Raw genomic sequence first — 25158 nt, 5'->3', positions numbered from 1 at the left:
AGATTATCTTGACAGGGGTTTTGTTTGTCTAAGTAACCCCGTGGGGAGCACCGGTGTTACTTTCTCGAAAGAAGGATAACACTATACGCTTCTGCGCAAATTACAAAGGGTTTGAATAAACTCACTGTTAAGAACAAGTATCTGCTCCTGCACATGGACGATCTGATAGATCGGCTCCATGGAGCGTTGTATTTTACGAAGATAGACCTACGATGAGGCTATCATCAGATACGAATCAAACTGGAAGATATTCCTAAGACAGGTTTCCATACACGTTATGGTCACTAGTAACTACGAGTTTTGGGTCTTGCCTTTTGGTTTGACCAATGCTCCAGCTGCGTTTCAGCAAATGATGAATGATCTACTGAGACCGTTTCTATGCAACTTCATTGTTGTATTTCTCGATGATATCTTGATCTACGACCGAAGTTTGTCTAAGCACTTAGCGCATATACGCGCTGTTCTCGAAGTACTGAGAACTGAGAAGCTTTATGCTAAGGCTTCAAAGTGTGAATTCTTCAAGAAAGAGCTTTTGTATTTGGGTCACATCATTACTTTCGATGGAATTCGCGTTGACCCTGGAAATTAGATAAAGTGCGAAATTGGCCCATTTTGAAGAATGTGCTCCAAGTAAAGTCCTTTTTAGGCTTTATAGGATTCTTTTGCAAATTTATCAAGGATTACTCTAAAGTTGGTGCTCTGCTTACGCAACTTTTAAAAGGAGGGGTGAAAGGGCCGAAGACTTCGGGTCCTCATCGTAAAGATAATCCCCCTGTTGTCTTGAATGAGGGTCTCGATGAGAGCTTTCGGACACTAAAGCACTTTGTGACTACTGCGCCAATATTGCACATTGTGGACCCTAGCAAACCGTTTGTGGTTGAAATGGATGTTAGTGATTATGCCATTGGTGTGGCATGATACCAGGATGGACGTCTTGTTGCGTTTGAAAGTAAGAAACTTTCTGATGCTGAGATATGTTATCCAACGTATGAGAAGGAGCTTTACGCCGTAGTCCACGCCTTGAGGAAATGACGACACTACTTGTATGGCTCTACGTTTGTTGCATGGATAGATCATCACTCCTTGCGCTGTTTGTGATTAGGGTGATCTCAGAGGCCGGAAGTCTAGATGAGTTGAGCTTATGCAAGAGTTTGACTTTGAGATCCGTTATGGAAAAGGATCCAGCAATCGAGTTGCCGATGCGCTCAACAAGATTCTTGAGGTTAATGCCTTGTCTATGGTTGAAATCTCGACGGACTTCTATCTCTCTCTTCGAGGGCTATGTCGTTTCGATAGCTATTTTGTCAAGATATGGAACGAGGTCGAAACGGGGCATGACTCGCGTACAGGCTTGGGTGGTCCGGAGACCCAAGTGAGTCGTGCCGGAGAAACGAGATAGCGACAATATTCCATTAGAGGTGGGCTATTGTTTAGAAATGGAAAAGTCTGCGTGTCGGAAATTGATGAGGTTCGACAAAGGATTTTGTGCGAATGCCACGATGTTCCTAGCGCTGGGCACCCAGGCATCCAAAGAACTTTGGCTTTGGTCAAGCGACATTTCTATTGGCCAAGAATGCGCTCTTACATAGAGAGCTATGTGAAGAGATGCGCTTAGTGTCAAGTCAATAAGACAGAGCGCCTTAAGAAAGCTGGCTTGCTACATCCATTGGAAATCCTAGATGCCGAGTGGTAGAGTATTTCCATGGACTTCATCGTTGGTTTGCCAAATACTAGTCGGGGCAATGATGCTATTTGGGTTGTGGTCGATAGACTCACAAAGATTGCGAAATTTATACCAACGAAGTCGACAGTAAAAAGCCATGAGTTGGCGGTTTTATTTGTCGATCAGCTTATAAGCTGTATGGTTTGCCAGAGGATATCGTCAGTGATCGAGATACTAAGTTCACTCGCCGATTTTGGCTAGATGTGTTTGCTCATCTTCAAACGAAGTTGAGTATGTCGTCTTCTTACCATCCTGAGTCTGACGGACAAACTGAGAGGATGAATCAGACTTTAGAAGACATGTTGAGAGCTTATGTCTCTCACAGGCAATTTGATCGGAAAAGGTATCTTACACAGTTAGAGTTTGCCTATAATAGTAGCAAGCATTCTGCTACTGGATTTAGCCCGTGTAACAAACTTGGACACTCCCAAGTCAAGAATCAACCGCGACAGCACCAAATAACCACTTCAAAACAATTTACAGATCACAATAGATTTGCACTGGCACGGCGGAGTTCCGTGCCTAGAGATATTGGCCCCAAAGATTGGCGCCCCTTTCGGTATTTCTTTTTGTATTAATCAATCATCAAAGTACAAGAGAGCGGTTAGGGTTTCACTCTCAGACTCTGCGTCCAGATGCTCTGAGAAGTGAGGCCCTCATCACTAATTTAAAGGTTACAAGGGATGCCCAAAAGCAGAGCCCCAAAAGCTTTTAAAATCAAAAGCATCAGTTCTCTCTCTCTCTTAGAGAGTCTTTTCTCTTTTTTTTTATAAAAAAAAAAGCAAAAGCAAAATTCGCGTCGCTCATCATTTTCCAATTTTTTTTTTTTTTAAAATAAAAATAAATAAATAATCCGCCTCCGCGATTTTCGGAATTTAGGGTTTTTGGCAAAAATTAGGGTTTGCAGGAATTTTCGGGTTTCTGGCAGAAATTAGGGTTTCTGTTGTCCGCCACGTCATCACTTTGTGACATACCGCCCTCTTGAAAGCATTGTAATCGACCGCGATTACGCCTGCAAAACCGACAAAAACCATAAACCGTCTTAGCAGACACTGACTGTTAGTACCTACGTACTAGGAACACACATCTAGCACATGTACAAAATCGACAGTCACATCACACGACATCACAGGACATCACCAGACATCACAGGACATCACATGACATTCAACATTCATTCGGATCTTAGACCATGATTTATCGGCAATGTAGCTAGCAATCACATCTAGGTCCAATCGGGACCTCATCGATGTCCGATTGACTAACCCCTATTGCAACCATGTCTATTCGAGATCAATCAGACCAAAATGCTGCAGTCATTTCGGCTATCAGTTCCTGCACTCACAAGAAGTCAAGAACAAATCAGTATCATAATCAGGAATTCCATTTCATAAAGTCATCCAGCAGAATACTGTCAGCTCTCAGTATCCCTGAAGCTCAAAGAGACATCAGTGACTTTAGTATCAAAATCAAGGCATCTGTTGACAAAGGAGCGGAGTAACTCCCCTCTTGTGCATCCCACTGCACCAGATCTTCGGCCAAGCTGAGTTCTGGGTTCCGTTTGGAGTAGACTATGCTAAACCAAAACATCGAGGTAAAGTTTCACAATTCGAGGAGTATCTGCTAGGTCCTCCTCCTCCATCCACTTCGCATCAAATGCAGGAAAGTTCTTGAACTTAACCAAGAACCGCCTTCAGACTTTACCTTTCTTCGTATCATTATGTGCCAAAATCTGTTCAGGAACAAGGATCTCCTCGTTTTCTTCCACTTCGGGTTGCTCATAAGGCTCCCCATCATCAGGCACATCACCCTTAACAGGGTTCAAGAGACTCACATGCAATGCATTATGAATCCTCCAAGTATCTGGCAGGTCCAATCGGAAGGAGACATCATTTATCTTGTCAGTAATCTGGAAAGGTCCGTAGTATCACATACTAAGCTTTGGAAAAAGCCTCTCCTTTCCCTTTTTTTTTTCTTAGGCGTGCCTTCTCAAAAGTAAGAGCACCCAATCATCCTCCTTCAGTTTCCAGTCGCGACGATGGCGATCCGCTGCCTTTTTCTGTCGTTCTTGAGACTCCTGCAAAGTCTCGCGAACCTTGGCAAAAGCTGTATCCAAATCTCGCGAATATACATCCGCTTCAAAATTTCTAATCTTTCGTGCTCAGGAAGGATGGAACCTTCGCAGCAGTTTCAACAATCTCACATGGCATCTTCCCCGTCGAAGAGTGTATCGTGTTATTGTAGGCAAATTCCACCAAAGGTAAGTTCTTTTCCCATTGAGTCTTCTGATGCGAGATACAAGACTTCAATAAATCGAAAATCACTGAATTGGCAATCTCAGATTGCCCGTCAGTTTGCAAGTGGAACGATGACGAGAACTGCAACCGCGTGCCAATGTTCTCCCAAATTGCCTTCCAAAACCAACTCATAAATCTGGGGTCTCTGTCGGAGAGAATCGTCTCAGACGTGCCATGTAATCGAAAAATCATCGTGATCATTCTGTATTCTCGGGAGATCAAAAAAAATGAAATCCATTTCAATATTTTCCCAGGGGCGGGTGGGTGGGTATGGGTAAAGGCTGTAACAATCCCTGTGCCTTATGCCTGTCAAACTTGACCTTCTAGCATACCAAGCAACTGCGCACAAACTCTTCCACATCCTTCTTCAGTCTCCGCCAAAAGAAATCTCTCTCTACCCCTTTCATGGTGGTAGCAATGCTGCGGTGACCCGTAAAAGGTGGACAGTGGCAATCAGTCATAACCTTTTCCCTCAACGGCTGTGTAACGCACAACATAGTCTTTTTCATCAAGTAGCCTTCCCGAAGGGAGTATCCAGCTACTGTCTCCCCATCCCGTATCCGTGTGAAAATATCTGCAAAATCTGTATCTGTGGCACACTGATCGACCATATCCTCGAAGCTCCTATGATGTATCGCGGAAATAGCCAGAACCAACGGTTTCCGAGACAAAGCATCTGCCACCACATTCTTTTGTCCCTGCACATGGACAATCTGGAAGTGAAATTATGACAAGATGTTCGCCCACCGCATCTGCTTTTCCGAAAGCTGCTTCTGTGACAAGAAGTAGCGCAAACTCTGATGGTCTGTAAAGACAATAAAATCCACTCCGAGTAGGTAATGCCGCCACTGAGTAAGAGCATGGATAACCGCCAAAAGCTCTTTCTCATAAATCTGTGCTGTCATCTCCGGCCTAGAGAACAAACGGCTCTCGTAAGCTATGACATGGCCTTCTTGCATCAAGACCGCACCCAGACTACGACCACAAGCATCACAATATACTTCGAATGACTTCTGCAAGTCCGGCAAAGTCAAAATAGGTCCCGTAGTCAATTTCTCTTTCAATGTCTGAAAGGCAGTCACCTCTGTGGGTCCCCACGAAAAAGGTACTCCTTTCTGTGTCAAGATATGCAAAGGGGAAGCAACCTCTGCAAACTTTCGTATGAACCGCCTGTAGTATGAACATAGTCCCAAGAAGCTTCTAACTTCATGGACATTCCTCAAATCGGGCCAATCACGGATAGTCTCTATCTTGGCCGGGTCCATTTGCACTCCTGTTGTGTTGCTGACACAATGTGTCCCAAAAAGTGTATCCATGGAAGGAAAAAATTCACTTTTCTTTGCATTAATCACTAGCGTGTGATCTCGTAATGCCTAAAAGACTTGAAGCAGATGATCTCTGTGTTCTGCCTCATTCTTCGAGAAAACAATGATGTCGTCAAAGAAAGTGCCAACAAATAGCCTGTACTCTCGAAAAATCCTGTCCATCATCCGGTTAAATGTCGCAGGAGCATTGGTTAAGCCAAAAGGCATCACCAAAAACTCAAATAACCCAAAAGTCGTCCGAAAAGCTGTCTTGTAGACATCTCCTGGCGCTATCCTGATCTGATGATATCCACTCTTCAAGGCAATCCTGCTAAAGCACGAGGATCCCTGTAACCTGTCGAGTATATCATCGATCCTAGGAATCGGAAATCTGTTCTTGATGGTGATTTCGTTGAGAGTGCTATAATCGATGCACATTCTCCAAGATCTGTCTTTCTTCAAAATCAACAACACTGGAGAGCAATACGGTGAAGTACTAAGCTGGACAAGACCCTTTTCCAAGAGGTCTTTCACTGAGTTCATAATCTTTTCATTCTGTACTCGGCTCACACAATAAGGTGGCCGATTCCGTGGTGTGCTTCCAGATATCAGATCAATGGTATGATCTTCAGGCCCTCTCAAAAGCAATCGGCATGAGCGTGGAGAAAAAAATCTTGGCGTTCTTTTCTTCAGGTCAAAACATATTCAACTTTTATCCATGGTTCAGTTCTCCCAAAAGAATGAGTAAGAAAACTGAAGTTCATCAAGTACAATCTCTAAGCCCTTCATTTATCAAAGTCGCTTTCTCGGCCCGGTAGTCAACCACGGCGTAGTTCTTGTGGTACCGAGGGATCCCGAGTAGAACGTCACTCACGTGCCCTGAACACCCCTGTCATTGCAAACGAAGTTTGCCAATGCTCGGTGTAATGGCAACATCCCATCCGGGTGCCAGTCGAACTACCTCCGCCAGTGGCGTCAGTCTGTCGGGCGCAGTTCCAAATCGAGCCGCCAATTCCAAGTGAAAAGAAGTTGGCCTTGGCTCCTTCAAAAGAGCTTCTACATCCTTCACTTTGCCCCAAAAAAAAACGGCAAAGTTTGTACTTTCATTCATTTGATTCGGTGGAAGTCCCACGCCATGTGGTACCAGTTCTGCTTTTCTATCTGCCTTTTCTGCCACATTCCTCAGCTGCTCTCGAACTCTCAGACCTGTCGTCGTCTTTATCATTCTGTTCTTTCTGTGGCTTATCAGGGCACTTTGCGGAAATATGTCCATGTTTCCCGCATCCAAAGCACTTCCCCTCTCTGATGAAGCGAGCTCTCTCCTCAGGAGTAAGCTTGGGTCGTGCATCCTTTTTTTTTTCTCTGGGTTGCTCTTTTTCATTCTACTTTCATTCCCAGAAGTCTGTTTGGCTCGTTGTGTCATGGCCTCATCTGTGGGGTAAGTCAGACTGCCAGAGTGAATGGCAAAGCCCCGCTTCGCATGACTCATCAACTCCTGAATAGAAGCTGACTTCTGTTCCAAGCAGTGATCTCGGATCTCTGTAGGTAGACCCAAGGTAAACCGCTCAATTTGTTCTCTGAACGAGATCTTCTTGAATGAAGAGGCGGGTAGAAAAGAGCTCCAGAATCTTTCACAATAAGAATTCACTGTATCGCTCTTGGTCATCCGGAGATGGTTCCAAGCAGCTCGTATATCTCGCTCAAACTCTTGAGTCAACCAAGAAGAAATAAAAAGCCTCTTGAATTTCAGCCATGTAACTGGCACAGTCTCGCTTAATAGAAGCGTGGACCACCAAGTAGGAGCATTCCCCTTAGAGTAAGAGGCAGCTCTCCGAATCTTGGAGTGCTCTGAATAGCGTCCTCCCGCGAAAGCGATGTCAAACTGCTGTATAAGAGACAAAGCCTTCGAAGCATTTGAGTATCCTGAAAAGTATCAAACTTGATCGAGTGGCCACCTTCCTTAAACTCTCGGACTTTCTTGCTGTTATCTTCGAGAAAGTCATACTGGTTTGCTTTGTAAAAATTCTTCTTGTTCGCATAAAACTTTCCGTCATCGGAATCTGAGCTGTCTGTAGACGAGTCCTCAGTAGAACTGTCAGTCTCTGGGCGAGATGTAGCCTTCTTTGCCTTTTTCTTGCCCGTTCCGAAGCTTTGTGACTTGCTTCGCTTTTTGCTTTTTTTTCTGTCTTCTTCGCTCTAATCCGAGGAGCTAGAAGAACTGTCAGAAGAAGAAGAAGAAGAACTGGGTACTCCTTCAAATCGAACACGCTTCTTCCGTTTCTTTGCTTTGTCGAATGTCGACTGACGACCCAAATATCCCGGGAAGTCAGTACCTTTGTTCTGCTTTTTGCCGTGCTTTTTGCCTTTCTTTTGCACGTCGAAAAGCTGAGCAATCCGTGCATCAACCACGTTCTCCAGTTCCTTCTCCGTATATTTCTTGGAGGTAGAAGGTTTCTTGAGAGCGGGTTTCGGGAGTGGTGTTGTGGTTCTCTGCCACTCCATCTGTACCTCTTTCAAAGAGGTCTGGTTCATATATTTTACCATCTTCGGGTCCTTGGCAAAATTGAGCATCATCTTTGTTGCATCGCCAATCAATTGACGACGCTCCATCTCTGTTTGCTCCGCCTGAGTAGGCTGAGGCGGGCCATACTCTCTGTCTGAATCTTCGTTGTGATCCCAGCCCGCATCTCCAGATGCAGAGGGAGTCGACTGATCATTGCCTGAAGCCATAGGTGCCGCGGAAAAAAATTCGGGGATCGTATTTCCCGTAGAAGAGAAATCGGCCGTGCTCTGATACCATTGTAACAAACTTGGACACTCCAAGTCAAGAATCAACCGCGACAGCACCAAATAACCACTTCAAAACAATTTACAGATCACAATAGATTTGCACTGGCACGGCGGAGTTCCGTGCCTAGAGATATTGGCCCCAAAGACTGGCGCCCCTTTCGGTATTTCTTTTTGTATTAATCAATCATCAAAGTACAAGAGAGCGGTTAGGGTTTCACTCTCAGACTCTGCGTCCAGATGCTCTGAGAAGTGAGGCCCTCATCACTAATTTAAAGGTTACAAGGGATGCCCAAAAGCAGAGCCCCAAAAGCTTTTAAAATCAAAAGCATCAGTTCTCTCTCTCTCTTAGAGAGTCTTTTCTCTTTTTTTTTATAAAAAAAAAGCAAAAGCAAAGTTCGCGTCGCTCATCATTTTCCAAAAAAAAAAAATAAAAAAAAATAAAAAAAAGTAAAAAAAATAATCCGCCTCCGCGATTTCCGGAATTTAGGGTTTTTGGCAAAAATTAGGGTTTGCAGGAATTTTAGGGTTTCTGGCAGAAATTAGGGTTTCTGCTGTCCGCCACGTCATCACTTTGTGACAGCCCGTTCATGCTGACGTATGGATTTGAGCCTAAATCCCTAATTGCTATTGGCTTAGAAAAAGTCAAGGAACGCCAAGCTCGTGATTTCTTGTATGACATGCAAGAAATGCTCGAATTGACTAAGGATAGTATAAGAACGGCTCGAGATCGAGTCACTACTTATGCTAATCAAAAGAGATCTCCCAGGACTCTAGAGGTGGGACAATGGGTTTATCTGAAGATACCCAAAGATTCCAAGACTATGCAAACGGGAAAGCATTATAAGCTTTCAACTTGATATTGTCGTCCATTCTTGATCACAAAGAAAATTGGCCAAGTTGTCTCTAAACTGGCTCTTCCTTCGGATGTTAGTGTACATCCAGTGTTCCATGTCAGCCGCCTTAAAGTAAAATTGGGCGAAGCCGACGTTGTTGTGCCTGTCGAGGAAAATGTATGGCAAGATATGCAAATTGAGTATATTCCTCGAGAACCAGAGGCAGTTTTAGATCATCGTACTCGTCATTCGCTCCAAAAGGCTTATGACGAGTATTTAATTAAATGGAAGGGTCAATTTGAAAGGTTTGCTACTTGGGAACCAGTTAGAGCTCTGAAAGCTCAATACCTCCACTTCATTGATGAGGAAATCAATGGTTCTAAAGGGGGGAAGTATGTTATGTCCTGTTCATAGGAGAGGAGATCTAGCCTAGACGCCGTCGGGATGGGCGTCCCGTGTCCGGATGGATGTAGTGTGAATCCGGCCAGTTTGGCCGACCATTATTATAAAAGGGAGGCCAAGGCCATTTGACTTTTGTTTCAAGCAGTAATCTCGGATCTTTGTAGGAAGTCCACAGCAAAACCGCTCAATCTGTTCCTTAAACGAGACCTTCTTAAATGAAGAGGTTGGTAGAAAGAGTTCCAAAATCTCTAAGCGTGCAAAGAATCTCCCTTGGTCATCCGAAGATGATTCCAAGCGGTTTGTATATCTCGTTCGTACTCCCGAGTCAGCCAAGAAGAAATAAAGAGCCTTTTGAATTTCAACCACTTAATTGGAGCTTCCTTCCTTAGAAGAAGGGTGGACCATCATGTTCAAGCATTTCCCTTGAAGAAAGATGTAGCCCTCCTAATCTTGGAGTGCTGTGAGTAATGCCCTCTAGAGAAAGCTATGTCAAACTGCTGTATGAAGGCCAAAGCCCTCGGAGCATCTCGGAATCCATAGAAAGAGTCAAACATAATCGACTGTCCACCTTCTTTGAATTCTTTTACTTTCTTGCTTTTATCTTCGAGGAAGTCATATTGGTTGGCTTTGTAAAAATGCTTCTTCTTTGCATAAAACATGTGTTCGTCGGAGTCGAAATTGTTTGAGGATGACTCCTCTGTAAAACTATCAGAAAGTGGGCGAAATCTAGGCTTCTTTGCCTTTTTCTTGCCCTTTCCGAAGATTTGCTTTTTGCTTTGCTTTTGCCTTTTGTGTTTTCTTCGCTCGAGTCAGAAGAGCTAGAAGAACTGTCAAAAGAAGAAGAAGAAGAAGAAGAACTGGGTAGTCCTTTAAATCGTACACGCTTCTTCTGCTTTCTTGCCGATGCAAAAGAAGATTGACGACCCAAATAACCCGGGAAGTCAGCTCCTTTCTTGTGCTTTTTATCATGCTTTTTGGATTTGTTGTTTGCGTCCAAAAGCTAGCTAATCTGTGTCTGAACCACCTCTTGTAATTCTTGCTCTGGAAACATCCTCGGAGAAGGAGGTTTCTGGATTGTTGGTTTGATGGGTGGTTCTTTGGCCTTCTGCCATTGGGTGTGTACTTCTGCGATCGATTGCTGAGACAAAATTTTTGCAAGTTTCGGATCCTTCGCAATTTTAATCATCTGCTTTGTTGCCTCGTCAACCAATTGTCGACGTTCCATCTCTTCAATCTCGAACTAAGTAGGCCGAGGTGGGCCATACTCTTCCTCTGATTGCTCATGAGAATCTTCTTCATGATCTCCTCCCGCATTTGCAGATGGAGAAGAAGTCGACTGTTTCTTGTTGGAATCCGTAAGTGTAGCGAGAAAAGGATCGGATTTTCCGGTAGAAGAGAAATCGGCCGCGCTCTGATACCACTGTAACAAACTTGGACACCCCAAGTGAAGATTCTACCGCGACACAACCGAGATTCACTTCAAAACAGTTCACAAAGATGACACAGGCCGACGTAGTTCCGTGCCCAGAGGTATTGGCCCCAAAGATTGGCGCCCCTTTCGGTATTTCTTTTATATTAATTTGTGCTCAAAGTACAAGAGAGTTGTCGGGTGCTCACTCTCAGACTCCGCGTCCAGAGCATTCTGAGAAGTGAGGCCCTACCAACTTATTTATTGGTATAAGAGATGCCTAAAAGCAGAGTCCCAAAATCTTTATCTTAAAAAGCTTTTAACTCAAAAGCAATAGGCCCAAAAGCTGCCATAAAAATCAGCCAGCACTTTTTACGCAAATCGGTATGGAATGCCACGTCAGCACTGCCATCGCAATCTGCGTCGTAAATTCCAGGTTGCCACGTGTCAGGCTGTCAGCGCAATCTGCGGCGCATTTTCCGGGCAGTTATCCGCAGGGTGTGTGTGTGTCCGGGGCTAGCCACGTCATCAATTTGTGACAAGTACTTTGAGAAGACTTGTTCTCCTTAGGCTTTCCTTTGTTGTGATTCATCTCCTGCGCGAGAATCGCTACTCCCTTGTTGAGATCTATTGGTTCGAGTACTTCGACATCAAACTTGATATACTCGTCCAATCCATAAAGGAATGCCTCTTTGCGCTCATCATCCGATTTGTGTAATTGGGTGTCGAGCTGCAGAACACGATTAGAGAAAGACATAACTGGGATACCATTTTGCTTGAGACTACACCAATCGTCCCTCAATTGCGCTAGGTACTGAGGTGCGATGAACCGCGCCTTGAGCTTGTCTTGGAAGTCGGCCCAATTGAAAGAAAGGGGCACGCTTTCTTCGGCTTCATCTATGTGCGCGGTCAACTATGACTTTTACCAAATTAATGGCATCACCAGCAAGATACATGGCTGCTGTCAATACCTTGCTATTTCTTGTTTTTTGAGTTGTCGCAAAGTAAGCATTAAATTGATGCAACCAAGAATGAGTAATAGTAGCACCCATCTTACCGTCATACTTACTGAACGTCAACTTCTTAGGGACGGGGTTGTTGGAATCCGCTTCTCGACTTGTGCTACCTGATGATTCGCCCACGTCCTTGAGTGGCTAGGACTTCGAGGTGAGTACCTGTAGGACCAACTCTTGCATGCATTGGTCTCTCTGCACCTCACGTTCTAATTCCAATGCCGCTCGTCTTTCTTCGGCCGCCAAGCACGCTTGCTCACGCTCACGCTCCCAGGCTACCCTTCTTTCGTCGGCTGCCAAGTGCGCTCGCTCACGCTCACGCTCCAAGGCTACCCTTCTTTCTTCGCGCTCGCGATCCAAGTCTGCCTTTCTTTCTTCGCGCCCCCGATCGAAGATCGCCTTTCTTTCTTCTGCCGCCAAGCGCGCTTGATCACGCTCGCGATCCAAGGTGGCACGTTGCGCCTCTTGTTGTAGCATCATGTCCATCATCGACTTGACCAAAGCCTCCATAGGATTTGGTGCAACCCTTGGCGTAGATGGGGAAGGGGGAGGGTCGGAAAAAAATCCTCCTGGTGGGGAAGATTCTTCTTCACCACCTCCATGCTCATCACCTTCACGCAAAGTATCCATTCCGCTTCGGGTGATGACCATACACTGAGATCTCGGGTACCTGAGGAACTTCTTGATGTTCTTGAGTTCCTTAGCTTGCAATCGGTTTTTGAGAAGGCTTTTCTCTTACTTGAGCTCGACTCTTCCCTGCGGGCGCACCCCTTGGCGGCCTTGGCTCACACCTCCTCACATCGTTTGGCCGGCCGCTAACTGCATGGTGCGCTCTCAATGAGTGAAAAGAGGAATAAGGGGAGGTTGTACAAGCCCTTCTTTCTTGGGTTACCTGTCACTCTTCGAAAACACGATTAGGAATTGACACGCCCAAGTGGACTTGGGTTATGTGCGACCGCAACAAGAAAAAAAAATAATTCTTGTGGTTCTTTCCTTGAGTGATACAGAACACTACCAAAGCTCTGATACCAATGTAAGGTGCAGCGGAAGTTATTGTTGATCTTGCTCAAGATGAGTGCTTTGAATTGTGCTCAAGGGTTCCTTTTACTTACGGAAGGGAGAGCCTTCCGTTCCTTTAGTGAGAGAGAGTGCAATGATCACAAACAAAGTGAATGCTACTGTGAATGAAGGTGTGGAGAGAGAGAGAGAGAGAGAGAGAGAGAAGAATACGACACCAGACAGTTCTCAAGCCCTCCTCCAAGGGCCCCTCTGTCAATGGCGAGAGGTCTATGCTGTTGATTGCACAAATCTGGTACAATGGTCTAGATGCAATGGACTTGCCGATGATGTTGACGACAATAACGACGACGACGAGAACGGGCTGAAATCTGAAAACGCTAGGGCTGAAATCTGAAATCTGCTAATTGCTGACTCTTTGCTGAATACCGACACTGTGTCGGCGAGGACGGCGACGGCGACGACGCGAGGACGATTGTTGAAATCGCAGATGCTGAAATCTGCGAACAGCAGGCTGAATGTGAAAACGTTGGCTGATCTGACGGTCGGCGAGGATCTGCTGCGGTTAGGTGAGATTTGCGAGGCTAGGGGCTGTATCTCCTGTGTCTAATTGCTGAAAACTGAAAACGCTGGTGCACTAGGGCTAATCTGTCGCCGGGAATTACAAAACGCTAGGCAAGGTCTGCAACTGAAAAACGTTGGTCTTGATCTCTAGCAAAAACGTTGGTCTTCATCTGTAGCAGAAATGCTAGGTTGAATCTATAGTCAAAAACGCTATCTTCTCTGTTGACTGGAAACGCTAGGCCTCCTTCCAGTCTTGTTGAGAAGGTGCACTGCAAGTTGCTTGAACTTTTTCTGCCTTTTCTGCCTCTTCTGCGAGAAAGTGCTAGCGCTAGGTTCCTTTTATAGTAGCTTAGCAAAATTGCCCTACCCAGTTTTCCAACAAAAGTCACTTATTAAATAATAAGTGAAAAATGGATAAATTTGGAAAATGGGTTCTATGCACTGTAAAATGCTCATGATGGGTACTGAATGTCATGCTGATGATCATGCTGTGTCCAACCAAAGGATATGCAACTACTCTACGTGCCTGGACATGCACGGCCTACGCACAGGCTCATAAAGGTGCCAGAACACTTCCTAAGCTGACCTGAACCCTAGACGTGAAGTAGCTTGTCCAGATGTACATAGGGTTAGATGTGCATGTAACAATTTATGCACGATTGCCGAGGCAAGAGCCTCTTGCATAGGTACCGGATTAGCTAATTGCTAATCCCCTGGAAGTACAGATTGATTCGGAGAGATTTCTCGCGAGAAATCTCGTCCGAATCAAAAGGCAGTAGCCCTATAGGTGTCGGAGCTCGAGGGCTTGCTACAAGTGCGACTGGCACGCAAAACAGAGCCCAAAACAGAGAATTACAAGGTTTTGATCCTTTTTGATCCTTAATAGTCCCAGGAGCTTCGAGGAAGGTAGGGATTTGCGAAATAGGTGATCTGGTGCATTTTAGAGGTGAAAAACAGAGATTTCAGCGTGTTGCATTTTCTCGCCAGGTTTGTGAAAGTGCTTGAAGGCGACCCATATTATAGCATAGTAGATATGGAGATCTTTGTGGGAAAGAGAGAGAGAAGAGTGAGCCTTTTGAAAATCTGGTGATAGCTGATCTGGTTGCTCGTTTGCTGCTGCTCGTCATCCACCTACGCCCCTCCCCCCCCCCCCCCCCCCCCCCCCCCCTCCTTGTTTGGTTCACTGCCATCTTCCCCCCGCGTTCATTGCCATCTTTCCCCCGAAGGCTTCTTTCGACTTGCTCCTTTTCCGCACAACAGCAGACACAACTGGAGGCTCATGCTCCACCCCAAAGGGACTCGTAAGAAGGCCCCTTGCTCGACCCTGCAGAGCCCACCATCCGACTTGCTCTTTCATCGGCAGAGCAAGCGAGCCTTGCAGTAGAGGTGGAACGCCTTCAGGCGACTTTCGTCATCTGCAAGATTCTCGGCACCAGACCCAACAGAGGAGAGCTGCGTGATCTTCTCCATGCCCGCCTTCTCGCAGAGGTAGGCAAGATCTTGGATGTTCAGTTCCTTGGACGCCGCTACTATCAGATAGAGTTCGAGACTTCCGAGATGGCGTCCAAGGTCATTGCGATGAGCCCTTGGCCATACGAGGAGTTCGAGCCCACTCTCAACAGTGGAGGCATGGTTTTGATCCAGCTACAGATGTTTTGATAGTGGAGGCAGACCTTCCCATCTCCGTCTGCTTTCCCGGTTTGAGGAGGGAGTACGTGCCACTCTTGTCCAGGATAGGCTCAGAGATTGGGATTCTCCTAGAGACACCTCGCACGACAGCCTCTGTAGCTGCCAAGGCGATGGACATCCCCTCAGTACGTGTTCAGGTTTGGGACACCCACTCTTCCGAAGGTCATTCTATTACCTCGGGTAAGTGGGGGTTGGTTCCGTCAGAGCATGGAGTATTTGGGCCTCCCGAATCAGTGTTTCATTTGCAGACAGATGGGCCATTTGGCAAAGTCGTGTCCTCACAGGAGACCTCGACCCACAGTGCATGCGCAGCCTCCCAAGACTGAGCAAGCCCGACAGCCAGACACACAGGACACACAGGCTGGTACCTTGACTGAGACCAGCGATCAGATAGCTGACGGTTGGCAGCAGTTTCCTGGCCGCCGTCGGCAGGGGTGGGCTCGCCCCACTGCTCCCTCTGGTGGCCGACCTTCTGCAGCTCAGCAGCACTGGGTTTCGACTAGGAACCGTTTTGACCCCCTTCAGCAAGACCCGCCCAAGGAGGCCTTGTCCACTTCAGTTCCTCCACCACTAGCTTCTCCTCCCTCAAACGCCCCCCCCCCCCCCCCATCTCGCACCTTCTCAAATCCCGATGAGACATACAGCCTCATCTCCCGACTCCTGCTCCACTCCTCCTCATACACAAGGTACTGGACATGCTGCTGCTGCGAGGGGTTCTCTTGGTAGTGCTTTCGCTACGAGCCATGTGGCTCGAGAGGGACAACCCCACCTGAGGCCGCCTTTTTGGTCCATACTTCTCCTTCTGTAGCAGTCCCTAGAGGTTTGACTAGCTTCGACATTCGCAGATGCTGGGACTTCTTCGACTACAGCTTCACTCGGTTTTTGGGTGACTTCTTCCGACCTGGAGGAGACTAGCTTTCGAGTCCACGTCCTCTTTCTTGCAGCTAGAGGCAGTGAGGCTTTGGACACATCGGTGGGTTCCTCCTTGCCGCTGTGTGGTAGGGATCTCACAGAGTGGACCCAGCACACAGTCCTTGACTGGCTCCAGCTTCAGGCTACTGAGTTCTCTCACCACACGGGGGACTTAGGGGTGACAGATCTGGTGCAGACACTTTGGCCTCTTGCCAAGTTCAGCCTGACGCCTCCGGATGCAGCGGGTTGCAAGCACATTGTGGTGCATTTGTTTGCAGACACTCAGAGCCCTTCTTGTTATGTATATGTGCATGAGGATTCTTGGACATAGGAAGTAGCCCTTCGGACTGCACGCTCGGCTTGGGCCTGGGCCGGATAGTCACTTCTTTTGCGCTTGTCTAGAGGTCGTTCGGATGCGGATTACTCCCCATCCAAACCGGCCTCAAAGATAGTGAGGTTGGCTGTTGCGGCAGCATCTGTTTTCGCTCACCGACTCCATGAGGATCATCTCATGGAATGTGCAGGGATTAGGAGGGCCCCAGTTTCGGTGTCAGAGGGGTCGGCTGCGTCAGGAGCTTCAGAGATGCCTTGTGGGTGGTGAGATTGACATTCTTATGCTACAGAAGCATCATCTTTGTGAGAGCCGCATTCGACGGTGTGATCAGATTTCTGAAGCTCACCGACTTCATGAGGATCATCTCATGGAATGTGCAGGGATTAGGATGACCTTTGGAATTGACAAATGCATGGTCACGGTGTTCCACGGCGACCTACAAGACCTCTCTATGAGGATCTTTACTTTGGGTGGTGAGATGGTTCAAGTAGGTGAAACGTACAGATATCTTGGCATCGACGTTGACTCGACCTTTTCCATTGAACGTATCGTTAAAGAGCGAGCGGACAAGGGGAGGAAAAGTCTCTTCGCATGTCAACACCTACTGGCGAACCGAGCCATCCCTATTTGGTCTCGACTGACTGTTTTTAAGGCGTGCGTGTATCCAGTGATTTGTTATGGCGCGGAAATTATGGGGGCCCACGACCAGCGTGTCCTTCACTCTCTGCAGCGCCTTGTCGCCACCGGGATGCGAATGTTACTCGAAAAGGGAGCAAGGTCAACCTTTGTAGGGACGGCAACTCTCCATCACGAGTTTAACATACCACCCGTACTTGCCTTTTGTGGGGGACAACGAGCACGGGCTTTTGATAAGTACCGCTCGGTTTCATCTACTTGGATAGGCTCCTTGGTAAACAAGAAGCCTAAGAACCAACCGTTCAAGAAGTGGACTTGGACGACAAGAACCGAGAATTGGATGAATAAATATATCCCAGCGGTTGACTTCAGCTCAGTATGCTACCACGCATGGGACAAGTGGGACGAGAGGCATTTGTGCCTGGCGTTGGAGCCTTATAAGGAGGCCGGCTATGAACAAACACGTGGATACCTGCTGTAGCTCAATAGGAGCACTGTAGTCACTAGGAAGGAGGAGAGAATGCTGGCTCTCGCGAGAGTAGATGGGGCTCAAACTGGCTGATAGTTATATGTGCGGACACAGCATTTGCACGTTGTGCTCCCAGTTAGAGGGTCGTTCGCTTTCGCATTTGCTGGTGAGGTGTCCGGCGGTAGATGATTCTAGGGGGAGGTGGCTAGACCAATTCAACTCCACCTTCAACGCTCTCGACCCTTCGTTGGACCCTGAAGAAAGGACCGTTATCCTCCTTGGTGGGGAGGCTCGCGGGAAGCGGCTGCCCTTCTGGGTACGCCGTGATCCGCACTCGAGGGACGGAACTGTAGGGCACGTGCCTGTGGCGAAGTTCCTCGATGAAGTTGTACCCCGGTACTTAGGTGCTCTGCATAGGCGGATGGGGAGATAATGCTCCCCTTCGTATGCCGTTATTTGAATCCGATCCCTTCCGGGGGAAATGACGTAATTCTCCCCAAGCGAAGCCAAATGAGCTACGAGAGCATCCAAGTGCCATTCCCCCCCGGGGGGTCAACTTCACCTAAAAGGGGTTGGGAAATGCACAATGGGAGACATTACCAGCCTCAGCGGACGCCACCTGTGAGCCGACGCCCTTCCAAGCGGGTATGGCATTTCCTAGGGGAAAACCGTCAGGTTTCAAAGGCAGTTTATTGAGGTGAGCGATAAGTTACCTGGAGGAGGCAACTCCGAAGGGAAGACCGAAGCAAGTCCCGGAGTACATGGGCATCTGAAAAGAGGTACTTGGTCGTTGTCACGTCCATCAAAATGGGTCTCTCAAGGGAAAGTCATCGCCCTAAGAGTGTAGATAATTCTGGTCTCCCGAGTCTAGAGGAAACTAGTGACAAAAGCGTCTGCCTTCTGTTTCTCGGGGCACAGTCCTGGTCGTTCTTCTTGTCCACTTTTATGGTGGTTAAGGGGAGTGGCCAGGCTTGCCCCACCCGACTCCGAAAACAAAACAAAACAAAATTAGGAGGGCCCCAGTTTCGGCGTCAGAGGGGTCGGCTGCGTCAGGAGCTTCAGAGATGCCTTGTGGGTGGTGAGATTGACATTCTTATGCTACAGAAGCATCATCTTTGTGAGAGCCGCATTCGACGGTGTGGTCAGATTTTGCATGGTCGCTATGAGACGTTTTGGTGAGCTGCATTTGGACCTAGAGGCATCCAGGGTGGGGTATGTATGACTATTGCGGATTCTTTGCAGTAGGCCATTGTGGACAGAGGGATTATTGTGCCAGGCAGGGCTTAGTGGATTACTATGCAGGTTCAGGGTTGCCTCATGGGCTTCCTGAACATCTACGCGCCCAATGTGGCGAGTGCACGTGCAGAGTTTTGGGCTCACATTGTAGAGTCTCTGCCGCCGCAGGCAGAGCAATGGTGCATTGGGGGTGACTTCAACATGTTGGAGGACTCCTCTGACAAGATTGGAGGTAGCCATACTACTGTGCATGGAGTTGAGTTGGCAGCTTCGGAGAGGTTATGTATGACTCTGCGGGTTTCAGATGTGTGGCAGCATTCTAGCTTTGTGAGGCCACCTGACAGCTTGGCCTTCTCTCATTCGGAATGTAGAGTGGGACGGGTGAATCTATCTCTGATAGATCGCTTCTACACTATTGACCACTTCTGTGACTTGGGTGGGTCAGTTTGCATTCTACCTGGGACTTCTTTTTCGGACCATGCACCAATGATCCTCACAGTGACAAATAGACATAGGAGGGCGAGCATGATGGTTCGCATCCCTGAGAGGGTCTTGTTGGCTCTGTGCTCAGAGAGCGAGTGGTGGCTCTTTGGACAGAGGGCTTAGACTTGCTGGACTCTCCTGCTGTCAGAAGTGGCCTCTGGACTTGCTCAGCTTAGTCGGCTATTTCTCCAGGAGTCTACGGCCCTCCTGGCTGCAGCGAGAGAGGAGCAGCAGCATCTCTGACGAGGTGTTGCTTCCCTATAGAGGATGCAGGAGCAGCATCCAGACAGTCCTTGGTTGGAGGAGCAGTTACAGCAGGCTTGCCAGCACAAAGGAGAGGCGCCAGGAGTTTGCTTTTCACCGTCTGGCATCTTAGTGGACCCAGGTGGGTGACAGAGTGACAGGGGCTTTCTTTGAGACGATGGGGCCCTGACAGGCGCATGCCAGGGTCAGCCAGTTGAGGAGGCCTGAGGGTCAGTTGCTTTAGAGCCAGAGGACATGCGTGCAGTTGCCATAGGCTTTTACCGTGACTTGCTGTCAAACAAAGCCTCAGTCAGAGCGTCAGGATGCATGCAAAGAGCAGGTGTGGGCATAGATGCCTTGTCTTGTGACTGAGGAGATGCGCTAGAGTCTTGAGCTGCCTCTACAATTAGAGGAGCTTCATGCGGCCCTCAAAGAACTTCCCCGTGGTAGCTGTCTAGGGGAGGATGGTCTGACTCCCAACTTTTTCTTAGAGTAATGGGACGTGCTTGGCTCATATTTCTGCAGCGCTTTTCAGTACATCCTACACATAGGAGAGATGCTTGACAGCATGAGTGAGGGCATGATCTACCTCATTCCCAAGGAGGGTGGCTCTTTGGATGAGATTCGACAGTGGTGGCCCATCACCATCCTCAACTCAACGTACAAAATTCTTGCCAAGGCTTTGAGTTTGAGGATTCAGCCACTTCTAGAGAGCATCATACATGGGACACAGACATGTTTTGTCAAGGAGTGTAGTATCCTTGACAACATCTTTACTTTCTGGGAGGTGTTTGCCGTCGTGGGCCTCCGTGGTGATGATCTGGTGATACTTCTTCTCAATTTTGAGAAGGCCTACGATAGAGTTGACTGGGACTTTTTGGAGGGCACTCTATGCAGGATGGGCTTCGCAGATGCCTGGATCAGAGGTGTGTCGGCTCTCTATAGACGGGCATACAGTCAGGTACTTTTGTCAGGTGGTAGAGGAGATCGTTTCATACTCACACGTTCGGTCAGACAGGGCTGCCCTCTTGCCCCCTTCCTCTTTCTGCTCTATGCTGAGGCGATGAGCAAGTTTTTGGTTTCACAGCAGGTTGACCTACGTGGCTTAGCGCTCCCTATTCGAGGAGATGAGCTACTAGATGCTGAGTTTGCTGATGACTCAGCCTTGTACTTGGAGGGCCAAGAGGCCAACCTTCACAGGTGTGAGCAGCTCTTGAGACCTTTTGTTGTGCATCAGGCGCACTGATCAACTAGAGAAAGACAGCGGCTTTCTCCGTTGGTAGTGCTCCTACGCCTGATTGGCTGCTGGGTGAGGGTTTCAGATGGATTCTCCCAGGGACTGCAGTTTGTTACTTGGGCTATCAGGTTGGCTTGGACTTGTCTCCGGAGCAGCAGATTGCTCCCCTCCTCCTATCCATCAGGAGGAAGTTGTTACATTGGAGCTCCGCACGACTTTCTCTGGCAAGCAGCGTTGTAGTGGCCAACCAGGTGTCGTTGGCTACTATGTGGTACATCACTTCTTGTTAGATCTTTTCGAGCTCGTGCATCAGCGAGGTAGAGAGGCTGATCAGGAACTTTCTTTGGTCAAGACGTGACACCCAGATAGCCCAGGCCAAAGTGGCCTGGTAGGTCATCACTCTTCCTTGTTCTTAGGGAGGGTTGGGGATCATAGACCAAGCACAACAGAGTCGAGCCCTTCTTGGGAAGTTCGTTGTCTGAGGATTACTTCCAGGGGAGGAGCCTGGAAGTAGTTTTTGCTTCAGCGGCTTAGTGCTAGAGTGCCTCAAGCTGGAGGCCCCTGGCGACCTTCGACCAGATGGATTTTCACAGAGATGTGTAGAGTTGGCCTGAGCACGAGACTGGAGGACCGTTTTGCTGTGAGTCTACTCCGTTCCAGGGAGCAGCTGCGGAGAGGCCTAGAGCAGCATCAGCTCTTGCACGGAGGAGCGCCTGAGACAGCCCCTGGTTTGGAACCCCATGGTTAGCACTCAGAGAGGCCACTTGGTTGGTAGTAGGCCTCGTGTTTCTTGGGGTCCCATGGCAGAGGGTCCAGCACGTAGGCTTGTTAGAGGAGCTTCAAAGCATCCAGCTTTAGGGCATGAGGGGTGCAGAGCATGTGTCAGGGGTACCAGATGAGTGGCTCACGCCTCTCGAGTCTGCAGTGCCGAGATGGATGTGAGCCTTCACGCGACTGGAGGTTCTCATCGTAGTTCGGACTTGCTCGGAGAGTGTCGCCTCCCTGTTTTTCGAGCTACAGGGTGAGGGTTGTTTACACCATGTTTCAGTAGAGGCCCCATAGGTGGCAGAGTGCTGTTTTCAAAGGATCCGTGTTGTGGGCATCTGTGGGAGGACTTGTGTCATAGATCCGGACCCAGCAGCTGTTGAGACTGGCCACTGGAGGCTGTGGGCTTGGGAGTGTTGTCCACTTGCACAAGTGCAGTGGGATCCTGGAGAGTGGTTTTGGAGGGACCATTTCTCCTCAGCCGACCATCCAGGTGTCCCTTTATTTCAGTACACTGTTCATACTTGCAGCACGGAGAGAGGCTCGTCCTACTGCAGCACCTCATTGGCAGGAGGAGGGTCTCACAGCTGAGTTCTTGTCAGCTTTTTGGGCGAGGTTGTGGGACTCCAGATAGCCGCGGCGAGTCACCTTGTTCCAGTGGCTGGTTGCACATCGGGCTACAGCAGTTGGGAGCTGGCTTGTACATAGCGGTCTCTCGGCAGCATGCGCAACTTGTGACCATCCTGTGGAGAGTCAGCACCATTGTCTTTGGGATTGTCCTTCGGCACAACAGATTTGGCTTCGTGTCCTTCGGCTGATGCCAGCTCTTTCCACAGCACAACAGTACACTTGGGGGGCAGCTGCTTGGTCCACTCTCACGGGTCCGGTGCTTCAGTTTGAGCTGTCCTCCACCAGCAAGATGATAGTGATGCAGGGGGGTCGACCTACACCCCAGCCTTCTACAGAGCTTACTCTACAGGAGTGGTGCAATGAGAGAGAGGAGTGTTGGGAGCTCATCTGTGGCCTGATACTCTGGTTCATTTGGCGGGCCCGCTACTCACACATCTATGAGGCTTGCCCTGTACCACCAGCAGAGAATGTTCGAGATCTTTGGCTAGAGCTGGTCCATACTCTCAGAGGACACTTCGAGAGACTCCAGAGCAGCTCCAACCACATGCGGGAGTGTAGAGAGGCTTTCCTTCGACTTTGGCGCCCTTGGTGTGTGGCTTTTCCCTCCTCCCATCTCTTGATTTAGCCTCATTGTACATATCTTGTTTTTTTATTGGGATTCTCCCCCTTATGATTGTTGTAGCCCTCTCTAGTAAAGGTGGTTGTAGCCCTGTGGGCAGTTTCATTAACTAATAGAAGGATCTTTTTCTCGGAAAAAAAAAGAGTGAGCCTTTTGAAGGGAAGAAGCCTTGATCTTTTGTAGGTTTTGATTAGCCTCCTAGGCGGGAGTAATTCACATTTTTCACCAACATTTGCTCCTCTATTTGAAAAGTGTTTAATGCAAAAGTTGTAGATCTTTTTGTTTTTGGTTCAGAACATGAGCAATCTTTAGAGATCGGCTCTCTATCATGAGATTTTTAAAATTATTGTTGTAGGTCTCCTTTTGGTACTTTAACCACGTCTGGACCTTTTTTCTTTTAGTTCTTTACCAACCACTACTTTCCTCTTGACCCACCACTCTTCCTTACAAGGTCTGTGCATGGATAATGACAATCCTCAAGCTTTGTTCAAGCTAGACCACATATCCCTTTTAGATTGAATTCTTATACACTTTTGGAGGCCTTCAAACCCCATTTCTCCGGTTTCAACTACTGTGAGTCTACACCTTACACTTTCCTTTAGAGGTGAATCTGAACTTATCCTGGATTCATATCTAGGTATTTATATGGGCTAGGAACCACTTTCTACAGTTAAAATCTTAAATTTCTGTCACTAGTAAGCTTCTTTAGCCTCGTGAAACAAGAGCCCTAACCCTAAAGACCATCTCAGAATTAGTACAAGATGGGCATTCTCAACCTACCTGCAGAAGTTGCTATGCCAGTAAACAGTGTCATACAGGATGGATTGATAAGTGCAAACGTTGTTTCACGCTTCGTCAAGTCAGCATTCTATGCAATTTAAGGTAGAAGCATGTCTTTTTTGGTGAGTCAATATTAAGCATGATGGGTAGTGTTAAGGACTACCAGGAAATTCCATGTTCAGATTTCCATAAGGTGACCGTGGGCTTTTCCTGGATTTATGTAGATATATATCTTTGCCGAGTCAAGCTCTTTGAGGGTTTAAAATTACATATGCTGCGGGCCATAAATGAGAAAACATGTGCACAAAAAAATCTGTAATGCTATTTGATGAAGTGATGCTTGATTACCTTCAGATCTGTTTTACATGTTTCTTGCACTTGAATAAAATCCCACACCCAAGATAGTAAGGTTTTTCCTGCTTACTGTGTGAGAAGTCCTCAACTGAAAGGCATCTTTCATCTTGCTGATAGTTATACTAGGGAAGATAACACCAAGTAGTGCTGAAATGATTAGAACATTCAAAGCACTTAATCGATGACCGTTGCATATTGCCAAGATCTTCAAGCATAGGCCACATTTTTCATGAACGATGCCACACTAGTCATTTTGGGATGTACTTCCGAGAGGAAGTTTCTACTGTCTTCACAGATATATGGCTATTTTCGCATGAAAGAGTACTGTTTGTGTCATCAATATTTAGATGACCTAGTAGCTTTGTAGTTTTGGCATCCATGTGTTGCGTGAGTTTTATACAGATGTGATCTGCATGCCTTTGTTTGATAACATCTTTCTTGCACTATCTTTTCATATTATGCAGATGCTTTTCAGTGCTTCCTTGGAGAATGCTTGCAGTGAGCAAGGTGCTCGAATGTCCGCAATGGACAGTTCTACGAGGAATGCTTCTGAGATGTTGGAAAAGCTTACCCAGAAATACAACAGGTTCCTGTTTTCGACTTCCCTTCACGAATTTTTAATTTTACATTATTGTACTATCCTTTTTGTTGTTTGATTCTTTGATTTTATGACGACTGCAGATCTCGACAGGCCTCCATCACAACTGAGCTTATTGAGATTATATCAGGTGCTGCAGCTCTGGAGGCTGCATCTTAAACAAGCCTCTGCAGGTTTTTACAATGCAGTTTGTGTTGTACCTTTGATGTTTGTAAATTCCTGGGCTTTGAAGGCAGAATGGACAGAAAGGTGTGTTCAGTACGCTTCACTTTGGTGAGTCGTAGATAAGACTACACGCACTCCTCGCTGCCCAAAATAATGGAGGGGTTGTTTTACAGAGATTCTCAGTGGTCTGCTTGTTGCTTCATCAAATAATATTTGACTGGGCTAGTAAAGTTTTCCATTTGTCCAGTAGAGGGCGCAAGAATGCCTCATGTTTCTGGTAGGTTTCTGGTAGACCTCTTGCCAATTTTTGATAGTTACCCTCTGATTTCTAGTGAAGGGTTACCTCTTTGTTCCATACAATCATGAATTCTGTTGATGTTTCTCCTACTTCTGGCTCTGCTGAGCTATAATACCTTTATTTTCTTTCAGTGTGGTAATCTCTGTTTAGCTGCTCATGAGTTTTATATGGTTGTAGAATAGTGAGGTGGATGGATTATGTATGCGTGCAATATTTTGAAAACAGTGCTCTCTCTCTCTCTCTCTCTCTCTCTCTCTCTCACTACACCCTCAGTCTGGTACTGGATGGAGCTTGTAGTCATTTTCATATCATGGTTATACCACCCTGCGCAAATAGTTTCACATCCATTGCAGTTAGAA

The 25158-nt window shown here is 47.3% G+C and overlaps 1 protein-coding gene across 1 annotated transcript in view; it reads left to right on the top strand.

The window, feature by feature from the left end:
- The window catches only part of ATP3 (gamma subunit of Mt ATP synthase), a 47111-nt gene extending 22157 nt beyond the window's left edge, over positions 1-24954 (top strand). The window contains exons 8-9 of the mRNA XM_086526512.1: positions 24203-24324; positions 24420-24954. Coding sequence (XP_086382638.1) covers positions 24203-24324; positions 24420-24495 — 198 coding nt within the window. The 3' untranslated portion in view covers positions 24496-24954. The remainder of the gene's footprint in view (positions 1-24202; positions 24325-24419) is intronic.
- Positions 24955-25158: the final 204 nt, after the last annotated feature.

This window comes from Adiantum capillus-veneris, chromosome 13 (assembly GCF_014529385.1).
Source record: "Adiantum capillus-veneris isolate H3 chromosome 13, ASM1452938v2, whole genome shotgun sequence".
NCBI lineage: Eukaryota > Viridiplantae > Streptophyta > Polypodiopsida > Polypodiales > Pteridaceae > Adiantum > Adiantum capillus-veneris.
The sequence above is the reverse complement of the archived record's forward strand: the minus strand, read 5'-3'. Positions and strand labels throughout refer to the sequence as shown.